We start from the raw sequence: 21,391 nt of genomic DNA, 5'->3' as shown, positions 1-21,391 counted from the left end.
TTGGGTTGTGTTTCTTGCTCTCATTCGAAGCTCCTTTACTCGACTGCGTAGTCCACAATTTTGCCACTCTTTTCCTAAGCAATACTTATTCTCCTATTTTTTATTTCCTAGCCTCAATGCAACTACCTTCTATTTTTCCTACTTGGTGATACGTTTCGTCAATTGTTGTTCTCTATCCTACGTTATATCGCGCTTCTAAAGTCCAGTCACTCCAGAGCAATTATGTAGTTGCATAAATTGACACAGGAATTTTCTAGTCAGTTTTGAAATCCGTGGCATGACCCACGTCAAGATCAAAATTTCTAAATTTAGCGGATAATTAAATCGTTTCAAAATCCCCGACGATTTGGTTAGATTTGGTAAAGAAAAGCGGGTCCATATTTTAAACCCTGTGGATTATTTCACAAAAAAATGCGAAGAAACCGCCTTTACCCTTAAACTCGGTACACAATGTACAGGGTGGTCGTTTAAGATGGGCGTTATCTCGAGACCTACGAAAGTTGTTTCTATTGAAATGACCTCTATTCTTTTTATTTTCCTAATCGTCTCTTTTTTATATACAGGGCGGTAAAACAAAGTAAATTTTTTTTAAATCCTACCATTTTATTGCATTTTTTGATAGTTCGTTCAAAGAAAAATTCAACACGATATATGTATCGTCCCGATAAGGGATTTATGAATTATGCAAACTCCTTTTTTTAAATTACTTTACATATATTAATTTATTTCGCGGTTTTTTCGGGCTCAAAAAATGACGACTCTTTTTACTTGCGGCCGAAGACAAAGGTCAAAACTTTTAAATCGATCCACACGGACTCTCTCTCTGATCGACCGTCGAACCGAACGCATCACGGACAATTCCAAAGTGTAAAGCAATTAAAAAGTGCCGGTACGTGTAAAACCCGCGGGTGCAGAGAACCAACAACCCCCGTACAATATATATTTATATATATATATATATATATATATATATATATATATATATATATATATATATATATATATATATATATATATATATATATATATATATATATATATATTTGTACGAAAATCTGTGTGGACTGTATTTGGGCTGGTTGCTATTTTTTGATTTTCCCTTTACGATATAATGACGACTCCGAAAGGGTGCGGCCTACCTTGATCCCTTGAAGGGGTTCTCTGCACCCGCGAGTTTTACACGTACCGCCACTTTTTAATTGCTAATATTTGATATTAGCAATTATTTGTATTAAAAAAACCCTTCTTTTAATTCCAATCGAATATTGAGTATATCTTCTGCAAAAATAATGGGTTATTATATATATATATATATATATATATATATATATATATATATATATATATATATATATATATATATATATATATATATACACCCGGTGTCATCAAATTTTTCCATCCGTGAATCAATACGTGAGAATATATATATATATATATATATATATATATATATATATATATATATATATATATATATATAATTCAACTTTTTCCTCCTTCGTATACATTATACAAAACAGACTTAACAATAATGCAGCTTAATAAAATGATTTGAAAATAGCGAAAGTCCGAAAAAATCGTTTAAAAGATTATATATATATTATACGCTGATACCTGTGAAAAAATCAGTAATATTACTACAACAGAAACCTACTATCGTTTTCAAAGCTAATGCGATGATAACGTCAAAAAGGTCAAAATTGATAATATCATCAATTGTGGGTTTGTGTCGTTCAACAAGCAGGTTTTTATATATATTTTAAAGACATGTGGTCTATATCATTAAGAATATGAATATAGTTTAAAAGTGTTTTTCCATTTAACGTCCCTATATACAAGATTATTAAATTATGAATGTAAAATAATTTATGTATTATTGCAAAATAATTGCCAATTAAGGCATAGTCTATGTTATATAATTGCAATTGCTATTAAAGTGACTGTTCGAAAATTCAATAATATACAAGGTATCTCATTTAAGAAATTTTTTTATGTATTTTTTATATATTATTATATGTAAATATTTCAATATTTCTAGAATATTTTTTTTAATTTGATCATTGCCTAAAGAAAAGCATTATTTTCGTAAAACAATAGATGAAAGAAAGTTTAAAAACTTAATTAGCAATCCAAAAATGATTTTAAACATTACCAGAATTCTGAAGATGATCGCTAATAAGTTCGAAAAGGTGCATTACAGACTCATACTCATATACATCGTTGAATTTGTCTTTGAAAGGACGATCCAAAAATGCAATCAAATTTAGGGAGTTCTATTTAAGAAAGTGTAACTTTGTTGTGCCACCCTGTACATAAAAAAGTGACGATTGGGAAAATGAAAAAAAAAAAAAAAGATCATTTTAATAGAAACAACTTCTGTATTTAAATTTTTTTCGTTCGTTTCGAGATAAGGTATTTACTGTGTCAATACTTGAAACCATCTCATTTTTATGAACGAGCAATTTCAGTTTCTGAAAATTATTGTATTATTAAGTATTGTAGCATGTTGCCGATGCAGTAGATATTTTTCTGAGATCGCTACATAAGCTTGTTTCTGGATGCATCAGCACTGATCATGAACATAAAGGCGAAATGCAGGAATGAAAAACATCTAAAACTTTCCCTTTTTCCAAATGAATAATATAATTTGTGGCACTGTTTCGAAGTGGAAAATCAATATAACTTTTTAGTGGCTTTTGGATCGAAAAAATTAATTCCTTTTAATAATTACTTTTCCTCTCTTATAAGAGTACATGTCACAGTTGAGTCGCTTCGCAAACATTTACACGGTATTGCACATGGTTCATTAAATGATGGATTACAATCATCCATTGCTTATAAACGACTGACATTTTTGAGAGAATAAGAGAAAATCCAATAGGATGCCTTTCCAAATACTATATTTTTGGACGAGACTTGGATATTTAGTTCAGAGAAAATATGGTCAAGGTTCGCTATAATTTTATATGCTGGGTCTAGAAATGGCTTTGTGGAATATGCCAGTCTTATTTTAATATCGGGTTGCAAATCGGGGGACTACCTTGGCTCAATGAATACTGAAAGTTTTGAAAATTGATTTATATATGTTTTTTATTGGAAAAGTAGACTTTTTCGAATCTATGAATAGAGATAAAAGTTTTAATTTTGTTTTCACGGAAACTCTCATTTCCTCAATTCTAATATGCTTTTCAAAAAAACTTATGGATTTTTTTTACTGAAAAATGTGGTTCAGTCAACAGCTGTTGCCCAATGTTAGTGAACCTTCATTAATAGCAATGGACAATGGACTTGGACAATGGATTTGCATGAATACGAAATGATTTCAAAATATAATCTTTTAAGAATGGCCAATTTAATCCGATAGCGATGGTTTAATCAGATTGCAAACGTTGTTATGACGTTAAAATAGGTTCCATCAATCCTGTAACATCTGATGCTGGACTGATCGAGTATTCGTAACACTTTGTTTCAGGTTTCACTCCAAAATCATTGTCGGGTCGGCACACAGGACGCCTGAGAAGTGAGGCAGTTGTATCAATATGCACCAATCAAACTCGGAGGACGATATCTTTTTCGATGATGACCAGTTCTTGTTCACCTTCTTTTCTCTTTGCATTAAGGGTTTTCGTTGTTTTTGTTCTTGATGCACTGGGAGTATCTAATTGATATTCGCTTTCTCGCATATATTTAATGCGTTTTATATTGTTCTTTAATATAAATACCGTTTTATTTCGAGTTTCTAGTAGGTTCTACTATTTATAACACAATGAACAACGTTCACGTTGCAAAAACCCTTACAAAATAGAATTTTAATTTGGTTTTTAGGATTGCACATCCGAACGTACCAACTTTAAACTAATGAATTAATTGAAATCGTCACTATACGTGATGTACCTGCACGACTGCTCTGACTGGCATTTAGTTTTATTTTGCCATATTTCCTTGCTTATTCATGTCTTTGTTGCCTTCATTTCCTTAATCAATAAGCCACCTCCTTTTAATCATTTTGCTTCCACACTTATGATGGTCTATCATGCTATTCTCCGTTGCTCAGCATTCTATTGCTAGGTCTAACTGTCCTCGTCTGCTCCTCCGTGCTCCCACTATATTGTCAAACATCATTTTCCCCCTATTCGTCAATCGTTACCGCAATACGTGTTTTCTTTCACTCGTGGTCTATTTGGTGATTCAGTAGACCATTACTAACCACTATCAACCATCATTAAGCGCAGTTGTCTTCAATAAACCAACGCTCACTTCGTCACTCTTCAGAACAAATCGGTATACACCCCGTATAGTACTTACACGTCCGAACAAGGCGGCTATAAAATTCCATGTTTTACGATAACTGCCACTCAAACATTATTAGCTGCCTCCATGAAGGCGGCGTTTAACACAAAGCTGGATCTGTACGTGTAAAGGAAACACATTTATTGAAGCTCTGGTTTTATTATACAGCCGGGATGATCTTCATTATTAATATCAGTAATATGAATTAACTACTGCATTATTATCGCATCTGCTGAAATCATGTAGCCCCTAGTTTCATGATTTAATTATAAGTCGAATAGTTCATGAAATCATGTTCTAAACTGTGATTAGCAGGGTCCCAATTTTTTTGCCCATGCTGTTGACATTACTGTTTGTAGTGATAATTCGTACATTTAGACACAATTAGTGTAAAATTGTTAATCTCAGTATCTTCTGAACAAAGAAAACGTATGCCCCAGATTTTTTGAAACCTTAAGCGACTAAAACTGTGTTTTGTGTTTATTTGTGTGTCGATCACTTTATTGTAAGTACGTAATGGAAGCACCCCCTTAATTAGATTAATTTAATTTAGTTATTAACCTATATTAAATAAAATTTGGTTAATATGAATGGGGCTAGGGTACAAAATCAACCAGCACCTCCGTTTACATTTGTTGTTGAGATTTAGTTCCGTATTAAAATATAAACAATTTAATTACACCTGCGTTAAGGTAAGAGAATATTAAATAGAATAGATTTATTCTCAGTTTGATTAGTTGCAAATACTGCAATTTTATTTCGAAAATAATGGTTCTGTGCGGAATACGTATCGCGCACTACGTTCATTTTATCGTCGACAAAATCGTCCGTCAGAGCAGTTAATTCGATTAACCATGGAACATTTTCGCACCACGTTTACTCTTATTGATAACTCGCATCCCCAGAGACGTCGTACGGTGCGTACAGAAGAAGCAATTGCTGCTGTAGAGCGTAGCACTGAGGAAGACACGAATGATTCCATCTGCCATCGAGCACAGAATTTGGATCTGTGTCCTTCCACTTTATGGAAGATTTTGCGGAAGGATCTTGGTTTACGTGTTTACAAAATCCAACTCGTGCAAGAATTGAAGCCAAACGATCATCAAGTAAGGCGTAGATTCGTCGAATGGGCCCAAAACGTGATTGCCGTTGTTCCCGATTTTCATAAGCGAATTTTGTTTAACGATGAAGCGCACTTCTGGTTGAATGGCTACGTCAACAAACAAAACTGCCGCATTTTGAGCGAAGCTAATCCTCAAGTGTATATCGAAACACCGTTACATCCAGAAAAATTGACTTTTGGTGCCCTTTATGGGCTGGTGGAATCATTGGTCCGTACTTCTTCAAAAATGATGATGGCCAGAACGTTACAGTCAATGGTGATCGGTAGAGCTATGACTACTAACTCTTTCATTCCTAAATTGAATAACCATGATGTCCAGGAGATGTGGTTTCAACAAGACGGCGCACAAGTCACACAGCTCGTGCCACAATCGATTCATTGAAAGACACATTTGGTGACCGCCTAATTTCACGTTTTGGACCTGTGAATTGGCCTCCAAGATCTTGTGATTTAACACCGCTAGACTACTTTCTGTGGGGCTATGTAAAGTCACTGGTCCATGCGGATAAGCCACAAACGCTTGACCATTTGGATGACAACATTCGCCATGTTATTGCCGATATACGGCCACAAATGTTGGAAAAAGTAATCGAAAATTGGACGTCCACATTGGACTACATTCGCGCCAGCCGTGGCGGTCATATGCCAGAAATCATATTTAAAACGTAATGCCACAAGATTATCTTTCGAATAAATAAAATTCATGTCAATCGAATAATCCATCGTTGGTTGCAAATTGAAGTTTTTCAAAGAGCACAGAAAATGAAGCTATTCGCAATTCAATCAGACTTTATTTGGAACTAAAAAAGACTGCAATATCAATTACTGGACCGCTCCGCTCGCCAGTTAATTTTACGACACCTATCAGAAACATTGCACCTGAAAATTACGTCTCATAATAGAATTGAGGCAATAGACATGTGGGTCGTAAAGTCTCCTATCTAGGACACATATTACGCGACCTTAGATCTTTCTGGATATAGGAAAGAACTATAGCAAAAGAGGCACTGGCGGAAAACAGCTTTCCTGAACTGGTATGACATACAAAGTAATGTTCTTCTACACGCTACCTAAGCGTAGGGAGTTCTTTGTACCAGTAGCAATACTGAAACAAACAGTTTTTTTAATTTGAAATTAACAATGTTTGTATTAAGAATTAATAGAGAACTCCACAGACGTCCAACTGAAGGAAACGCATAATTTATTCAGAAAATTGCTATTTCGAATCAAATAGATGCATTTAATCAAGAGACGAGTGAAGTAAAGAGTGTTGCCTAAACATCGAGGAATGTAACATTTTAAATGTACTATGATTGCATTACAAATAGTTGAATTACAGAAATTTGACTGGCTGTTCTTTAAAACACCAATATTAAGATACCAATTTCATTTTTCGCACAAAAATTTAGAAAAATCAGACGTAATACAAGACGCACAAAAAATCGAGATTAAAAAATACCCTACATTTCCGCAAGCGTTTATTCCTTGTAACGTTATTATACAGCAAATGTTTATAGAAGAATTAACAGGACATTTTGTCTTGCGTTGAGCTAAATTTCTAATTTATTTATGCTTTTAAATTCAGTTTAAGTACATTTTAAATTTTTAAAGTAACTTCTACAGGCTACTGTAATATTATTTAAAAATCTTCTGGATTCCTGCTGCGTCGGCTGTTTATGATTCAGACTTGCTGGGTCTACAGTGCGTAAAAGTGTAGTAATTTATAAGCATTTTAACTAGCCGTCAAATAATTTATTCTAATATTTCATATTTGATATCTATGTTCTTACTATAGTGCAAAATGCAAATCAGCAATTCAAGGAAAAACTGCCAGAAAGTGATGAAATCAGAAGCCAGAACTTCAATGCTTTGTTTTTTTTGGAACAGTTGCAAGTCTTTAGGTTTGCAAATATTAATACCGATAAAAATACCAGAATACTCGGCTGTCCAACTCTAATATTGAAAAAGATGTGACAGATGCAGCAGTAGTAGGTAACTTTTTCCATTCTTATCAATTTGTAAGAATTTATATCAAAAAGATCATCCAACATTTGATTATATTATTTTTCGGTGATTAATAGAACTTTCAAATAATGTATTATTTAAGAACATAAGTACAGTAAGTATTGCATTGAAATAAATTTGGAATAAAAACATAATTTCTACCAGAATATTTATAAACTCACCAGCAAGAAACTTGACCACTAAATGTTTTTCTGTTGACGATTTACTTATATTCAAAAACCAAGTCGCATTTCTCGTTTCGCATGTTTCGATGATTTTTTTAAATAAAACTTGGTAGAGTCCTTTTGCCATGTTTGAAAAAAGGCCAAACATTTTTTTCCGGGTCTAGCTTTGGGGAAAATGGGCTACCTCCGTTCAAAATTACCCATCAATAGACGAAAGCATAGTCTAGATACCAAATTATAAAATTGCTTAAAATACCAAATCTTGGTCAAAATACTGATTTTTGCTAAAACTTCGTTCTTTTTCTAAATTTAACATTCCATATCTAGCCGATCTTCGCCGAAACACGTGAAAGAAGAAATGTGATCATGTTTTTAAAAATAACATTTGTTGTGTATTTTTGTTCACTTACTTTGTACTGCGCCAAAGCATGAATTTCTTCTTGCTAATACACCTCTTCTTAACTGCCCTCTCTGGCGCACAATTGGCTCACCATAACCTACGATTGAGTTATTTTGCAGCATTATGCTATAGTATATAAATCTATAAGTAGTTCAAGAGATGGCACACGCGCACCACATTGGAATCCCGGGTCAACAACGTAACGGAGAAAAATTCTCATTTTTGCAGTAGCACTTAAAGCACCACCTCTACTTTCAAGCTTTCTTCTTTCTTGCTAAATCTATACAAAACTCCATGATCAACAGGCGTAAATTTGGCAATTACCTATGAGATTAAATTTGCAACTGATTTGAATATCCTAAAGCGGTAACTTAAAATAATTTGAGTAGATGCTTTATTTCTGTAGTATATGCTTAATTTTAATCATACGAAAACTGAAGTTAAGTGGGTACTTCAAAAAATAGCAGGTGTTCTGCTATTAAGCATCACCTTCAGCATTTTATTCATACCAAATGAAAAAAATAGTCCAAAATTTTAAATAAGGAGTAGGGAATTTCTTTTATTTATCACCCAATGTTCATAAATATTTGTACATCATAATTTAAGTACAATTTACCAATTCGTCATGGTTAATGCCGTCCATACCCAAATAGCACAAGGACGTCCGTAAAACATCCTCGGGATATCTAACGGGACATAGCGTATATCCAGGGATATATTGTTTCAGCTAAGGGATATACTTAAGATGTCTCAAGGATATGCGATGTTACTAATTGGAACGTCCATAATATGTCAGATACGTTTGTCCGTAGGATGTTTGTTAGGACATACTAAGGATATCCAGTTATACTAGTTGAGACGTCGTTAGTATGGATATAGGATCTTATATAGATATACCAGTGGACCTTTCTTTTCCAATTAATATTTAATCCTTAATTTTGCTTTTGATGGTAAAAGTGAAGGGCTGCCGATTGATGATATTAATAAAACACGTTTTATACACATCGGATTTTAGGAAAAAAAATTTGGTATATAATATAGCAAAAATATAGAACAACCTAACCTAAAGTATCATAAAAATAGAGTAAGACACTATATCTTGAACTAAACTTTCATTGATGAAAGTAGTTTTTTTCAGCCAAGCAGCTATTGAATCGTCACATTCATTTCATGTTTGTGATGTGTTTGCCTTCTTATCCGCATCTAAAATTATATTAGTTTTTTTATATATCTGTACTTTATATATGTTTAAAAAACAGATTTAAAAAACCCCTACATCCGCCTTTTAAGTAAAGGCTTGATTTGACGCTAATAATACTCTCATAAAAATGATCTTAGATACTAATTTCCACAAGGATGTAGGTATACATTTCATTTCATTAAATACAAACCTCATTAAACTCTCATCGGTAAGATCTTCATGATAGTATAGAGAGAGAGAATATAAGAGTATATAAAAAAACTAGAAAAAATATTACTTTTCAGTTTGACAGTAAAGGCCTTCATGCAATATTTTTTGGTCAACCTAAAAATATTCGTATTTTTTTTTGCTCGTGATGGTACCTACTATCACCATGAAAACAAGCCTTAAAAAAATAAGAAAACCGGTTTCATGAATTAACCCAACAACCATTTTAATGTGAAAATTGGACTTTATGAACGGCTATTCCTAAAATTAATGCTTGGTTTTTGCATGGTGATTCCTGCATCCATTTAAAAAAAAAACATATACTAACTATACTATATAACTAAAAGTATAATTTTGTTCTGGGGGATTTTCTCCAATATTGCTTACTTAGTTTTGTTTTGTATGCCTAAATTTAACTTTAACATTAATTTTATGTTATTTTTATTTTCAAAAACTAAGCAATAAGATACGAAAAGTCTAGAATCAAAAAAGATATGTAAACTAAAACGTATATAGGTTACAAAAAAGTCAGTTTTAGCTTAACGCGGTCCAGCAATCACTTCTTAAAAAAAGTATCAACTAAGCAATCACCATAATATATATTTTATAAATTATATTTCTTATACTTTATTTATATTACATTTACGTCCCATTTATTTTTAAAAGACATAACACATACTTAGTTAATTTCGTTAATTTTAACTTTGAAAATTTCTCCTTTTTCTTCATGCCCAATCAATTAAATTTCATTGCAACTTCATTTGAGTTCAGCAGGGTCAGAACTTGTTTTACAAACTCTTAACTGCTGCAGCCGCCTTGTCATCTCATTAATCTAACAAATAATAGAAAAAAAGGCATGATGTTGGTAGACAGAGTACACAACAATGGTTCGTTCAGCTTAGAATTTATCAAATCTTATTTTATATATTACCATAAAGCTTTACATACACACAACAAAAAAATTACTGAAATGAAAGCACTGAAAGCAGTAAGCACAGCACACAAAATACTCAAAATAGACGCCAAGTCGTAGTATACTTTATACCGTCACAAAAACAAGGCTGAAAAGATGGCGGACGACGGGACGGAGGAGAAGCCGATGAGACTCAAGCGAGTCCGGCACGGCACGACCGCGAGCACTGACGTCGATGTAGATGTGCACAAAAACTTTGGCAATAAAATGTCTCCTTAGTATATATGCTAACGTATATCCTAAGAATATCCTTCACAAGTCCCGGGACATGCGACTTAAATGGGATATTGACTGGATATACCACGGATATTGTGTGCTATCTGGGTATTTGGTCCTGCCGAAAAATTCAGTCTTTGGAGCACCACTTTGAATACCCTTTGACCTTAGACCTTTTTTCGAGATATACTTAACGCTCAGGATGGATCGTTCTTCGCTGAAGCGAGCCATTGTTGTAAATAATAAAACGTATAACATTTTCATCAGAAATGTGACATACAACATTGCCTTACCGAAATATTTTAGGTCATTTCAGCACCGCAAAAAAACCCTCCGGCTCCAAAACCTCAGGCTTGTCTAGTCCAAATGATAAAACGCGATAAAATTAAAAACTTAATCCTTAATGAAAATATACCAGTCGCGTTTTTCGAATGTTTCGTCTGCCTCCGCAGCGCATCCAAATTAAGTAGGTTAATTAAAAAAAAAACTACGACGGCAAGTGCCTGTCCGTTATCCTGCGGGATATTAAAAAAATTCGAAACGTCGACGCGGAAATAAACACGAACTTGGCCCGCATACATTTAACTTTTTGCTGAGCGCGAGATTGCATTGCGCTGCGATTAAATCCTTCACAATTAAATAAAGCGGCGAAGAGAGCTCGGGAATATTTAATTGTCAAAAAATTGAAATGAAATTCATTCAAATGCATTTACTTATCATCACACGGTTAACTAAAGGCAAAAGAAATAAAAGGAGAATGTATTCTATATCTAATTTAAATGTTTAAGTACAAAGTATGGGGTGTTTTTTTTCGATGTATAGAACTTTAAGTTGCAATAAAACAACGATGGATTATTCGATTGACATGAATTTTATTTATCCGAAAGATAATCTTGTGGCATTACATTTTAAATATGATTTCTGGCATATGCCCGCCACGGCTGGCGCGGATGTAGTCCAATCTGGACGTCCAATTTTTGATGACATTTTCCAACATTTGTAGTCATATATCGGCAATAACACAGCGAATGTTGTCTTCCAAATGGTCAAACGTTTGTGGCTTATCCGCATAGACCAATGACTTTACATAGCCCCACAGAAAGTAGTCTAGCGGTGTTAAATCACAAGATCTTGGAGGCCAATTCACAGGTCCAAAACGTGAAATTAGGCGGTCACCAAACGTGTCTATCAATAAATCGATTGTAGCACGAGCTGTGTGACATTTTGCGCCGTCTGGTTGAAACCACATCTCCTGGACATCATGGTTATTCAATTCAGGAATGAAAGAGTTAGTAATCATAGCTCTATACCGATCACCATTGACTGTAACGTTCTGGCCATCATCGTTTTTGAAGAAGTACGGACCAACGATTCTACCAGCCCATAAAGCGCACCAAACAGTCAGTTTTTCTGGATGTAACGGTGTTTCGACATACACTTGAGGATTAGCTTCGCTCCAAATGCGGCAGTTTTGTTTGTTGACGTAGCCATTCAACCAGAAGTGCGCTCCATCGCTAAACAAAATTCGCTTATGAAAATCGGGAACAACGGCAATCTCGTTTTGGGCCCATTCGACGAATCTACGCCTTACTTGATGATCGTTTGGCTTCAATTCTTGCACGAGTTGGATTTTGTAAACACGTAAACCATATCCTTCCGCAAAATCTTCTATAAAGTGGATGGACACAGATCCAATTTCTGTGCTCGATGGCGGATGGACTCATTCGGGTCTTCTTCAATGCTACGCTCTACAGCAGCAATAGCTTCTTCTGTACGCACGTTATGGCGTCTCTGGGGACCCGAGTTATCAATAAGAGTAAACGTGGTGCGAAAACGTTCCATGGTTAATCGAATTAACTGTTCTGATGGACGATTTTTTCCACGATAAAATGGACGTAGTGCGCGATACGTATTCCGCACAGAACCATTATTTTCGAAATAGAATTGCACTATTTGCAAGCGTTGATCAGGCGTGAGTCTATTCATGATGAATTGCCAAACCAAACTGAGAATAAATAACTTGACAGCTGTTAAGTCGGTCGCCATCTTGAACAGTAATGCCAACTTAAATTTCTATACATCGAAAAAAAACACCCGTTATTAATAAAATACCGATACATTTCTGTGGAAAGTTCTCTTTTTTATCTAATTTCCGCTAAAAAATGATCTAGACTAATAAAAGTACGATATCATACTCAGATATCAGACTATTTTGCTTCTTGTAATTGAAGGATTGTAAATACCAACTAATCGTTGCTTACCGATACCCTCTATTGTGCAACTTGCAATTTTTAAGTTGCATCTGATCAGTTGCAAGGCATCAGTCCACCTACAGCTAGTCGAGAGATCTTATGGTTATCAATAGTTATAGCAGAATTATTGAGTGCTTTTGTAAAATTTTCAATCTCGGGAGAAGGATTCAGATTGAATATCACCAAATTTTATGCAGTCGATTACTGCTGTAGCCTTTTTGGATCATCTAGTGCAGTTAGTGCTGTGTTTTCCTCTTTACAGTGTTATTTTGTCAGTTCAGTACAGCTTTCTTGAATTAATATGAGCATTATTGCTGAGTTACTGGTTGTCTGGCAAACCAAAGGGGTCTAGAAAATTAAGTTTTCCCAAAAATGAGAAGACATCTTAAGAGTTTTCCACAAATATTTATCAGAAAACCCTTAATATATCAGTAGATATAAAAATGTAACCACAAAAATTTTATTTTCAGAGCATATTTCTAAATGTTTACAAAAGGCATATTTAATATTAAAATTTATATATCAAAATCGTGAATTTTTAAGCAGTTTTGTTTCAACTAAGTAACGGGGTTGCAGTGTATGGCCCTTGTTGAAACTATTTTGATAAACGCCGAATTCAAACGCTTCAAAACCCATATCTCAGGTTGATTTTTGTGATCCGAAAGTTCAGCAGAATTAGTCACACACTTCAAAGAGTTAATTGGCTAAATATGAAAAATAGAATATTTCATCATTCTGCCCTTCTATATTCAAAAATACTAAGTAGAAAGTCTCCTCCATACCTTTTTAACAAAATAAACTATCGCTGTGACGTACATAATCTTAATATACGATTTAAAGGAACGCTTACTCCGCCAATGCAAGCAACTGAAATTTTTAAACACTCCTTTTCATATAATATTGTTTCGTGTTTAAATAATTTGCCAAGTAAAATCAAAAATTTAAGCAAAACGCTTCAAAATTAAACTTTTTCAGAGACTACTGGATGGGTAAATTAAGGAAATTTCTAGGTAACTTTTTTACAACTTATAAAATGGAAATTCACGTACTTTTTTTTCTCCCTTTTATCGGGTGAGATAGAACAGTATACTAATATTTAGTAGACTGAATCTCGCCTTTTTGCCAAAATGTAATCTTGTTATCGTTATATTGTATATAATTCATATAAAGTCCTCATCTAATTTTGAATTCCAGTAGGCCCAATAAATTATTTAAAAAGTCGGAAGATGCTGAAATCTGGCAATCGCTTAAGGTGTAGCAACAAGACAAGTGGTCTTAGGTTATTAATGTAGAATTAATAGTCCATATTTGTGCCAAAAAGAACTATGTAAGCAAAATTCAAGTTGATGCCTTTCTGCAGGGGACGAACGAGACTCCATTTCTGATTCCAGTGAGTACCTAACACTATGAAAGACGTGAGCTGTGTACGTCTAGCGGTTGTGGCTCTGGGTCTGTAAGTCTACTTTTTTTTTTATTCCCCACTACTCTTACGACCTATTTAGCACTCCACTCTGCCCAGAAAATCCTGACTTCAATTTGCCGGAAGGACTTCACAGCCTTTAGATGACACATACGAAAATGAAACCTGTTTTTTTTTTAAATTAAAAAATAAGACTATTAGAACAAAATTTGGATAAAAGGAATTTCTTTGGATGCGATACCAAATCGCATAGGATGACAGAAATCAGCCGTTGTGTCAACTACATTTTGATTATTCCATCGAATAAACAAAAATGCCCCTCAGGGCGTGTTGTACGTTAGTTATTATATCGCTGGCAATGCATAATGGGCTGCCAGTTCACGACTCAACAGAAGAAGCTACTGAGGATTTTAGTACGACCACAAACAATCTCGAGGAGGTGATTCGACACGAGCAACGGCCCTGGTGGTTTAAAGATGGAATCAAAGATATCGCTTTCTATCTTCGATCGCACAAATTCAACGAATACGACCGACGATATCAAACTGATGCCAAAACTGCACCCAGGTAGGTTTTGTTTTATTTCGAAGAATTTGGTTTGCTTGGTGCATGTCAGTTATAAGTCAAAAGTGGTACACTAATTACAAAAATGTGAACGAAAGAGTGTTTTCAAAATGTATTACTTGAAACTCACCCCTAACTGTGAAGTGATCATATTCTCGAACTTGGAACCGACATATTTTTGAAAATATTATATTGTATCTTTCTATAGTACATTTTCCAATAAATAAATGATTTTCTGTTTGGGCAGATGCGACCTTAAGGTGTATTTATTTGAAGTTTTCCACCAGCAAACCAGTTGATATCTTGGTTTAGCTGGATATAAACTTCATTCTGCAAAATTAGCCCCTTTGCTTCAATTTTTGCTTAAATACCTGTTAAACATTATGTGTACCTATCTGTCTATTTTTATTGCTTAAAATAAAGATGAATGATGCAAATGAAAATTCGTAGATCTTTCCAAGATTAAGCCAAAATTTTGTAAAATCGCAACAACTGTTTCCACGCTAAACAGCATGAAATTTCAATAAATTGAAAAAAATTGACAGCTGCATGTTTTTCGAAAAAGAAGAATGGAAATGCCACACACATTACTTTAGTTGTACCAAGTTTAAAGAGGGCCATATTAATATCCACAAAATTTCAAACATTAAAGAAAATCGATGAAGGTATCCAAATTTTTAGTCTGTCGAATTTTTTTGTGAGCTTTACTTAATATGGCGATATTTTTTATAAAATGTTAATGTTTTATGTTAGTTTTTAAACGGTTTTAGTTAATTACCCATATTGAATATCTGAATTTCTTCAGTCCATATTAATATGATCTGAACATATATATATACAGTAGCAAAATAATGCAAAAGGTGCAGTGTTTGGATTGCCACCCTGAGTATGAAAATCTCCACAGCGATAGCGGATAAAATGGGCGTCCTGAGTTTTATTTTGCAGTTTCAATTAAAAAAAATATATTTCCACTGAAGCTAAGTTTAATCGTAATACAGGTTCTGGGCATAAAATATTTCAGAATTTTTAAACCCCAAAACCTCTAAACGGCTCTAGCAACGTTAGCTATGCTTATTGTGTTAACTTCCATGTATTTTTTCTAACGTGGAATATTCTATATTCCAATTAACACATATTTAAGATGGCGAATACCGAAGGTAAAGGATATGTGTCCACTTACAAAACCTAAATGAAAAACAGAGAAGTTTCTGGACTTTTTTACGTCGAAAATGACATTTCCAGATGAAAGAAAAGAAGAGCCTTCTTTTTTTCAAAAATCATCGTACCCTTATTTGTGAAAAAAAGAGGCTCCTCAATATTGCCCATTGACTATTCTGATACTGAATTATAAAAATATAAAAATAAAAAAAGATGCTCCTAAATATTGCCCATTGACTATTCTGATACTGAATTATAAAAATATTTCTATCGTTTAAGAACAAGAAATGAAATTACCTTTAGAAGAATTAGAATTTTCAAAAATTGGCTTGTTTTATTCTGTTTTACAAAGTTCCCTTTTCTGCAATAAAAAAAACAAATTAAAAAATAATTAGATGCTATGCCAATAAAGGGAGTTTCTATTTCTTTTTGTTGACACGAATTGTTTTTACTTACTTTACTTATTTGAGATATATAAGATATAGGATATATTAGCATGAAGTTCTTAGACTTGTAATAAAACATGATGTTATTTATGCGGATTTTTTTAATTCCTAAACTAATAGAGCGTGGTGTTTTTTCTTTTAGTTTTATATTTAAAAATATCAGAATTCCAAAGAATAACACTCCGTTTAAATATTGAATATGGCGTCGAATTGAAAATTTTAGGCTAAAAGAATTCAAACAAATTGCATACAGAAAATAATCCGCTATTTGGAGAACGACTGGAAGACGAAGAAGAAGAAAATGAAGTCACGCTAAATGAGATCCAGTATGTACTTGAGAACCTAAAACAAAAAAAATCTTCTGGGTCTGGATATAGAGCCACTGGACTTGTTAAGAACTATGTTAAGTATAGAAGAAAAATACAAAAGAGGAGAATATGTGAAGATCACATGGGGAAGATTGTGTGTGGGCTATATTTAGTAATTAAGAAGAAATTTATAACGGTTCACTTAGTTTCTATTCATCTAATTGAGGCTTGTAATTGCGTACCAAGAGTAAAGGGTAGTCAAAATTAGGGCAAGCAATTGATACTACAAGTCACAAAAAACAAGCAAGCCGATTGTTCTCATCCACTCCACCCTGTGACCTATTTAATGCAAACTAGCTCACGTGTTTGACAACTTAATGAAGTACTCTGTAACTCGCGTATCACGAAAGCGGTAAAAAAAAGGATTGTCAAGCTCTACGAAACCGATAACTATGCAATAAACACAAGGGAGCAAAAGCAAAGAATCACATCCACAAAAATGGAATACTGAACAAGATGCAATAGGGCGACAAGAGGAGAACGATTTACATAAGAAATGAATAATATAATATGGTCACGAATAGATGGGTAGACAGAGTAATACAATGAAATGCGAGGTAGACCAATAAGATCTTCTCGGGATGAAGTAGATCAAGCTATGCGAAAAATGTCAGGATGACGGAAGCTGGAAGGACAGGGAAGAAGTTTGGTATTTTATCTGTTTGTAACCAAGTTGTGGATCTAAATTAGATGACTGTAAGCATGGCATTTAGAATAAGGAAAGAAGGCATCACAGATACTACCTTTTTGTGTAACCTGTGATTATGAGCTTCATTCTTCATTCTTTCCTCCTCCTGTGCTCTGATAGTAGGGCGGCACTTATGGCGCTGAAGTCAGTGCGCACACTCACCTTGTTTATAAAGGAGTGCCAAAAGGTACCGAGGAAAGTGGCCGAGGAGATGAATGTCACTTTGGTCTGGGTCCCGGGTCACACCAGGATCCGGGGCAATGAGGCAATGGACGCCTTAGCCAAGGAGGACTCCTCGCACAGGCATATGGGAACAGAGCCCCGCTTGGGGATCGCCCCGTACATGAGGTCGGAAGCTCTCGAAGCCTGGGTGAGAGAATGGGCCGTGGTGTGCTGGAGAGTTGCTTATGATGGATGAGCCCTCCCTCCCTCGGATCAGGGAGCCGCTTGGACTGACCAGAAGGGAGTGTAGAGCACTAACAGGGGCCTACACAGGACATTGCAGGCTTAGGAGGCATCTTTGCTTGCTAGGCATTGGAGACGACCGGGAGTGCAGGTGGAAGGGGAGGAGACCCCGTATCATCTGCTCACCGAGTGCCCTGCTTTGACATGGGCAAGATTTGGAGACTCCGGAACGACCCTGGTCGATCCGGACTCAGTACACGGTATTGGGCTAAAGAAGTTGCTGATCTTCTCTAGGAGGGGCATTCTGGACTACCTCTGGCGCGGTCTGGGGGCACAACGGGCCCATCTGGCACCAATACCATACCTCCTCCTAACTCCTCCATACTATTCACTAACATTCTTTCTTGTACTAATCGCATTTCCTGTTGGAAAGAAAGACAATAGATTCGGCGCTATCCTGGACTAGGTGTCACAGTTGATCTCATATCTATGCTCCAACTTTAGTAAATACGAAAGAGCAATTGTCTCCATTTGTAAGCAACACGAAGGCAGAGACGCGCATTAATGAGCCGCATATGAAAAAAAAAAATTCTCTGCATGCGAAGCAGTTGGAAAATTTCTATTTCTCGAGAACAAAGGAGTTTTCTTTTTTAATTTGCGCTCGGCTGCAATATGTAGCGAGGTCATAGACATAACCCGCTGGAAGTTTAATTTTTTCCGGCAACTAGGCGCTTTTTTTTATTTAACCAGGAAAACTTTTAAAAGCGACTTCATAAGCCAAGATAATTCCCCCATTTTAGTTTAAGCTGTTTGGGTGGAATTTTAAAATGCGGCTCGGCGTAGGCTATTAGCCGAGTCTGGTTTTATTTATTTTGTCGATTGAAGAATAACAAAACGTGTCACTTTTGCCGTTAAAAATTTAGAAGTTGAAGCGCGCTCCTACGAATTCGCTCGATTAAGCTCTCGGAAACGTTCGTCTGAGTCGGGCGGCTTTGCATTCGAAATTCTCAGACAGCCTATTTTTTTAACATAATTGCCTAGGATTTAATAACAATATCAGTATAATTTTCTTTGGTAGATTTAAAACAAAAAAGTTATTTTTCGTCCTTGTTCATTTCCACGGACTGGAAGTTCTATCTGGAATTTACTTTTATTTTCACGAATTATGGACAAACAGGATTCATCATCTGAAACTTAATTATAACTTAACAAGCGGCCGCTTAAATATTCTATAGTGATCCAGCGCATTAATGGAAGGACGAAATCCTTTATACGTTATACTCAAACATGAAATTTTATATGGGCGCCAGACAAGTCACATTCTAAACAAGTATTAATTAATTCAGTGTTTCTTGTTTGACAAGGCACTGCTTGCGGTCTGCAAAACTGTTTTTATGTGATATTATTTCGCTGTTCGTCTGATCTTATCTAATGTAACGTCAGAAGAGCGTACAAATTAGTCTGTTTCGCAACGCGTTATAATTCAGCATCGAGAGATGCCTAGTTACTAATTGTTGCTATTGCCATTGTAAATACGTCAGGTGTAAGTACCATAAGGTAAGGCACATGAGAGGTCCTAGCACTTTGGAAAAAGAAATTTATCAAGTAAATCGACCTAGTGAAAAAGTGTGCAAAATATTTTCGGGTTTTTTAAATGACCTCCAGTGAGCGTAATGGCTATAAAACTTTGAAATATTAAACATCGCAATAATGTAATGCTTTAAATTCTTTTTTGTTTAATGCCATTTGCTTTATCTCTACAGTTGGTGGGGTGGGGGCCGAGATTATCCCGTAGCTGATATTACTACGCTTGTACATCCTTACCCATTTTCAAATATATTATTTTTCCGTGATGGATTAGGTTTACTAAACTATACTCTACTATACTGTACTGAACTATACTATACTATCCTATACTACACCATACTATATAACACTATACTACAATATACTATACCTCACAACACTATTCTATACTATCCATATCTTCGTCACTAATCAATTGTTGGAGATTAACTAACAGTAAAATGGGAAATGCGCACTTCTGTTAACTTTGCTGAACTGCATATAGAAAACCAGAATAATTCCTAAAGATTGGCACAGGTCAACTTGCTCAGTTTAATGAGCCATGTATTGAGGTTGTTCTTGAAAATCATTCACCTAAGAATATACATAAAATGCGAAGAAAATATTGGTTTGTCTCAATTTGGCTATAAAAGTGGTTTCGCTACAAGAGATGTGCTGTTTAGCATTCTGTTTCTTATACAGCGATGTGTAGATGTGAACTTTGATGTGTATGCCTGCTTCGTAGATTGTGAAAAGACATTTGGCACTGTTCAGCATGACTTTCTTAAATAGCCACCTTATACTGGAACCAGACAGCTGACATAAGAGTTACCGGCTAGACATCTATTATGAGAGGAGTTCGACAGGGATGTTTACTCTTTCCTCTTTTGTTTAATTTATATGAAGAAAATATCTGCAGGGAAGCCGCCGAAGAAAGAAGGTAATTGCTAATGGAATCGTCATCAAATATTTAAGATACGTTAACGATACGGTCGTACTAGTATCGGATAAGGATAATTTGCAGCTACTTTTATCAGCGGTAACAGATCATAGCCAACAAATGTTTCTACGCTAAATATAAAGAAAACCAAACGGATAGGTATCAGCAAAAACAAAAACATAACTAATAACAGATATTAGCTTAGAAATAGTGGAAAGAGTACAAGCATACAAGTATTTGGGGTGCTGGGCAAATGAAAACTGGCACTCAACTCAAGAAATCAAAAACAGAATAGAACAAGCAAGAACATCGTTGAAGAACATGCAAAATGTGATAACCAACAGAGCCTTAAGAATTCTCTGAAGAATGCGCTTATTATGTTGTTATGTTTTTAGCATTATTCTACGGTATGGAAGAATGGAATCTCACTGAAACAATGTGTAAGAGGATTGAGGCTTTCGAAATGTTGGCTTACCGGAGAATGTTGAGGATATTATTTATTTTACTATATTACCACTAAAAGAAGAAAGCCCATTCGTGCAAGGAAAAATAGGTGGAAAACATAGACCTGTCAAGAAAGAACGTCTTGGCTCTAAAATCTGTGTCAGTGGTCTAGAGTAAGCACCACTATATTGTTTAGATCTGCTGCGGACAAAGTGAAGATTATGTTCTGGGAGAACACGGCAATTGCAGAAGAAGAAGAGGAAGAAAATTTGCAGCATCAATGAAGACCTAAATTAAACATAATAATAACTTTGTTTTTATCTCATACTGTTCATCTCGCCGTTTGATGCTCGTCAAAGTTTGCTGATTGTTTACTCTTTTTTTATTTTTTATTGTATAGGAATTATGGAATTTTTACCGGACAAGTGATTAGGAGAAATCGTCACTATTGAAACGAAAAAAAAATAGTGATAATTTCAAAACACATTTTACTGCTTAAAATAGTCATAAAAATTAGTCAGCCAATTGGACATTAATA

The 21,391-nt window shown here is 34.8% G+C and overlaps 1 protein-coding gene across 1 annotated transcript in view; it reads left to right on the top strand.

Annotated features, from left to right (window-relative positions):
- The first annotated feature begins 14,632 nt into the window (after positions 1-14,632).
- Positions 14,633-21,391, top strand: part of LOC132702357 (uncharacterized) — a 33,423-nt gene continuing 26,664 nt past the window's right edge. Inside the window, exon 1 of the mRNA XM_060670940.1 lies at positions 14,633-14,841. Within this exon, the coding sequence (XP_060526923.1) occupies positions 14,633-14,841 (209 nt within the window). The remainder of the gene's footprint in view (positions 14,842-21,391) is intronic.

Source organism: Cylas formicarius, unplaced genomic scaffold, assembly GCF_029955315.1.
Source record: "Cylas formicarius isolate icCylForm1 unplaced genomic scaffold, icCylForm1.1 PGA_scaffold_5__7_contigs__length_24384050, whole genome shotgun sequence".
In the NCBI taxonomy this organism is placed as follows: Eukaryota; Metazoa; Arthropoda; class Insecta; order Coleoptera; family Brentidae; genus Cylas; species Cylas formicarius.
Note: the sequence above shows the minus strand (reverse complement) of the source record. Positions and strands in the feature narration are given on the sequence as shown.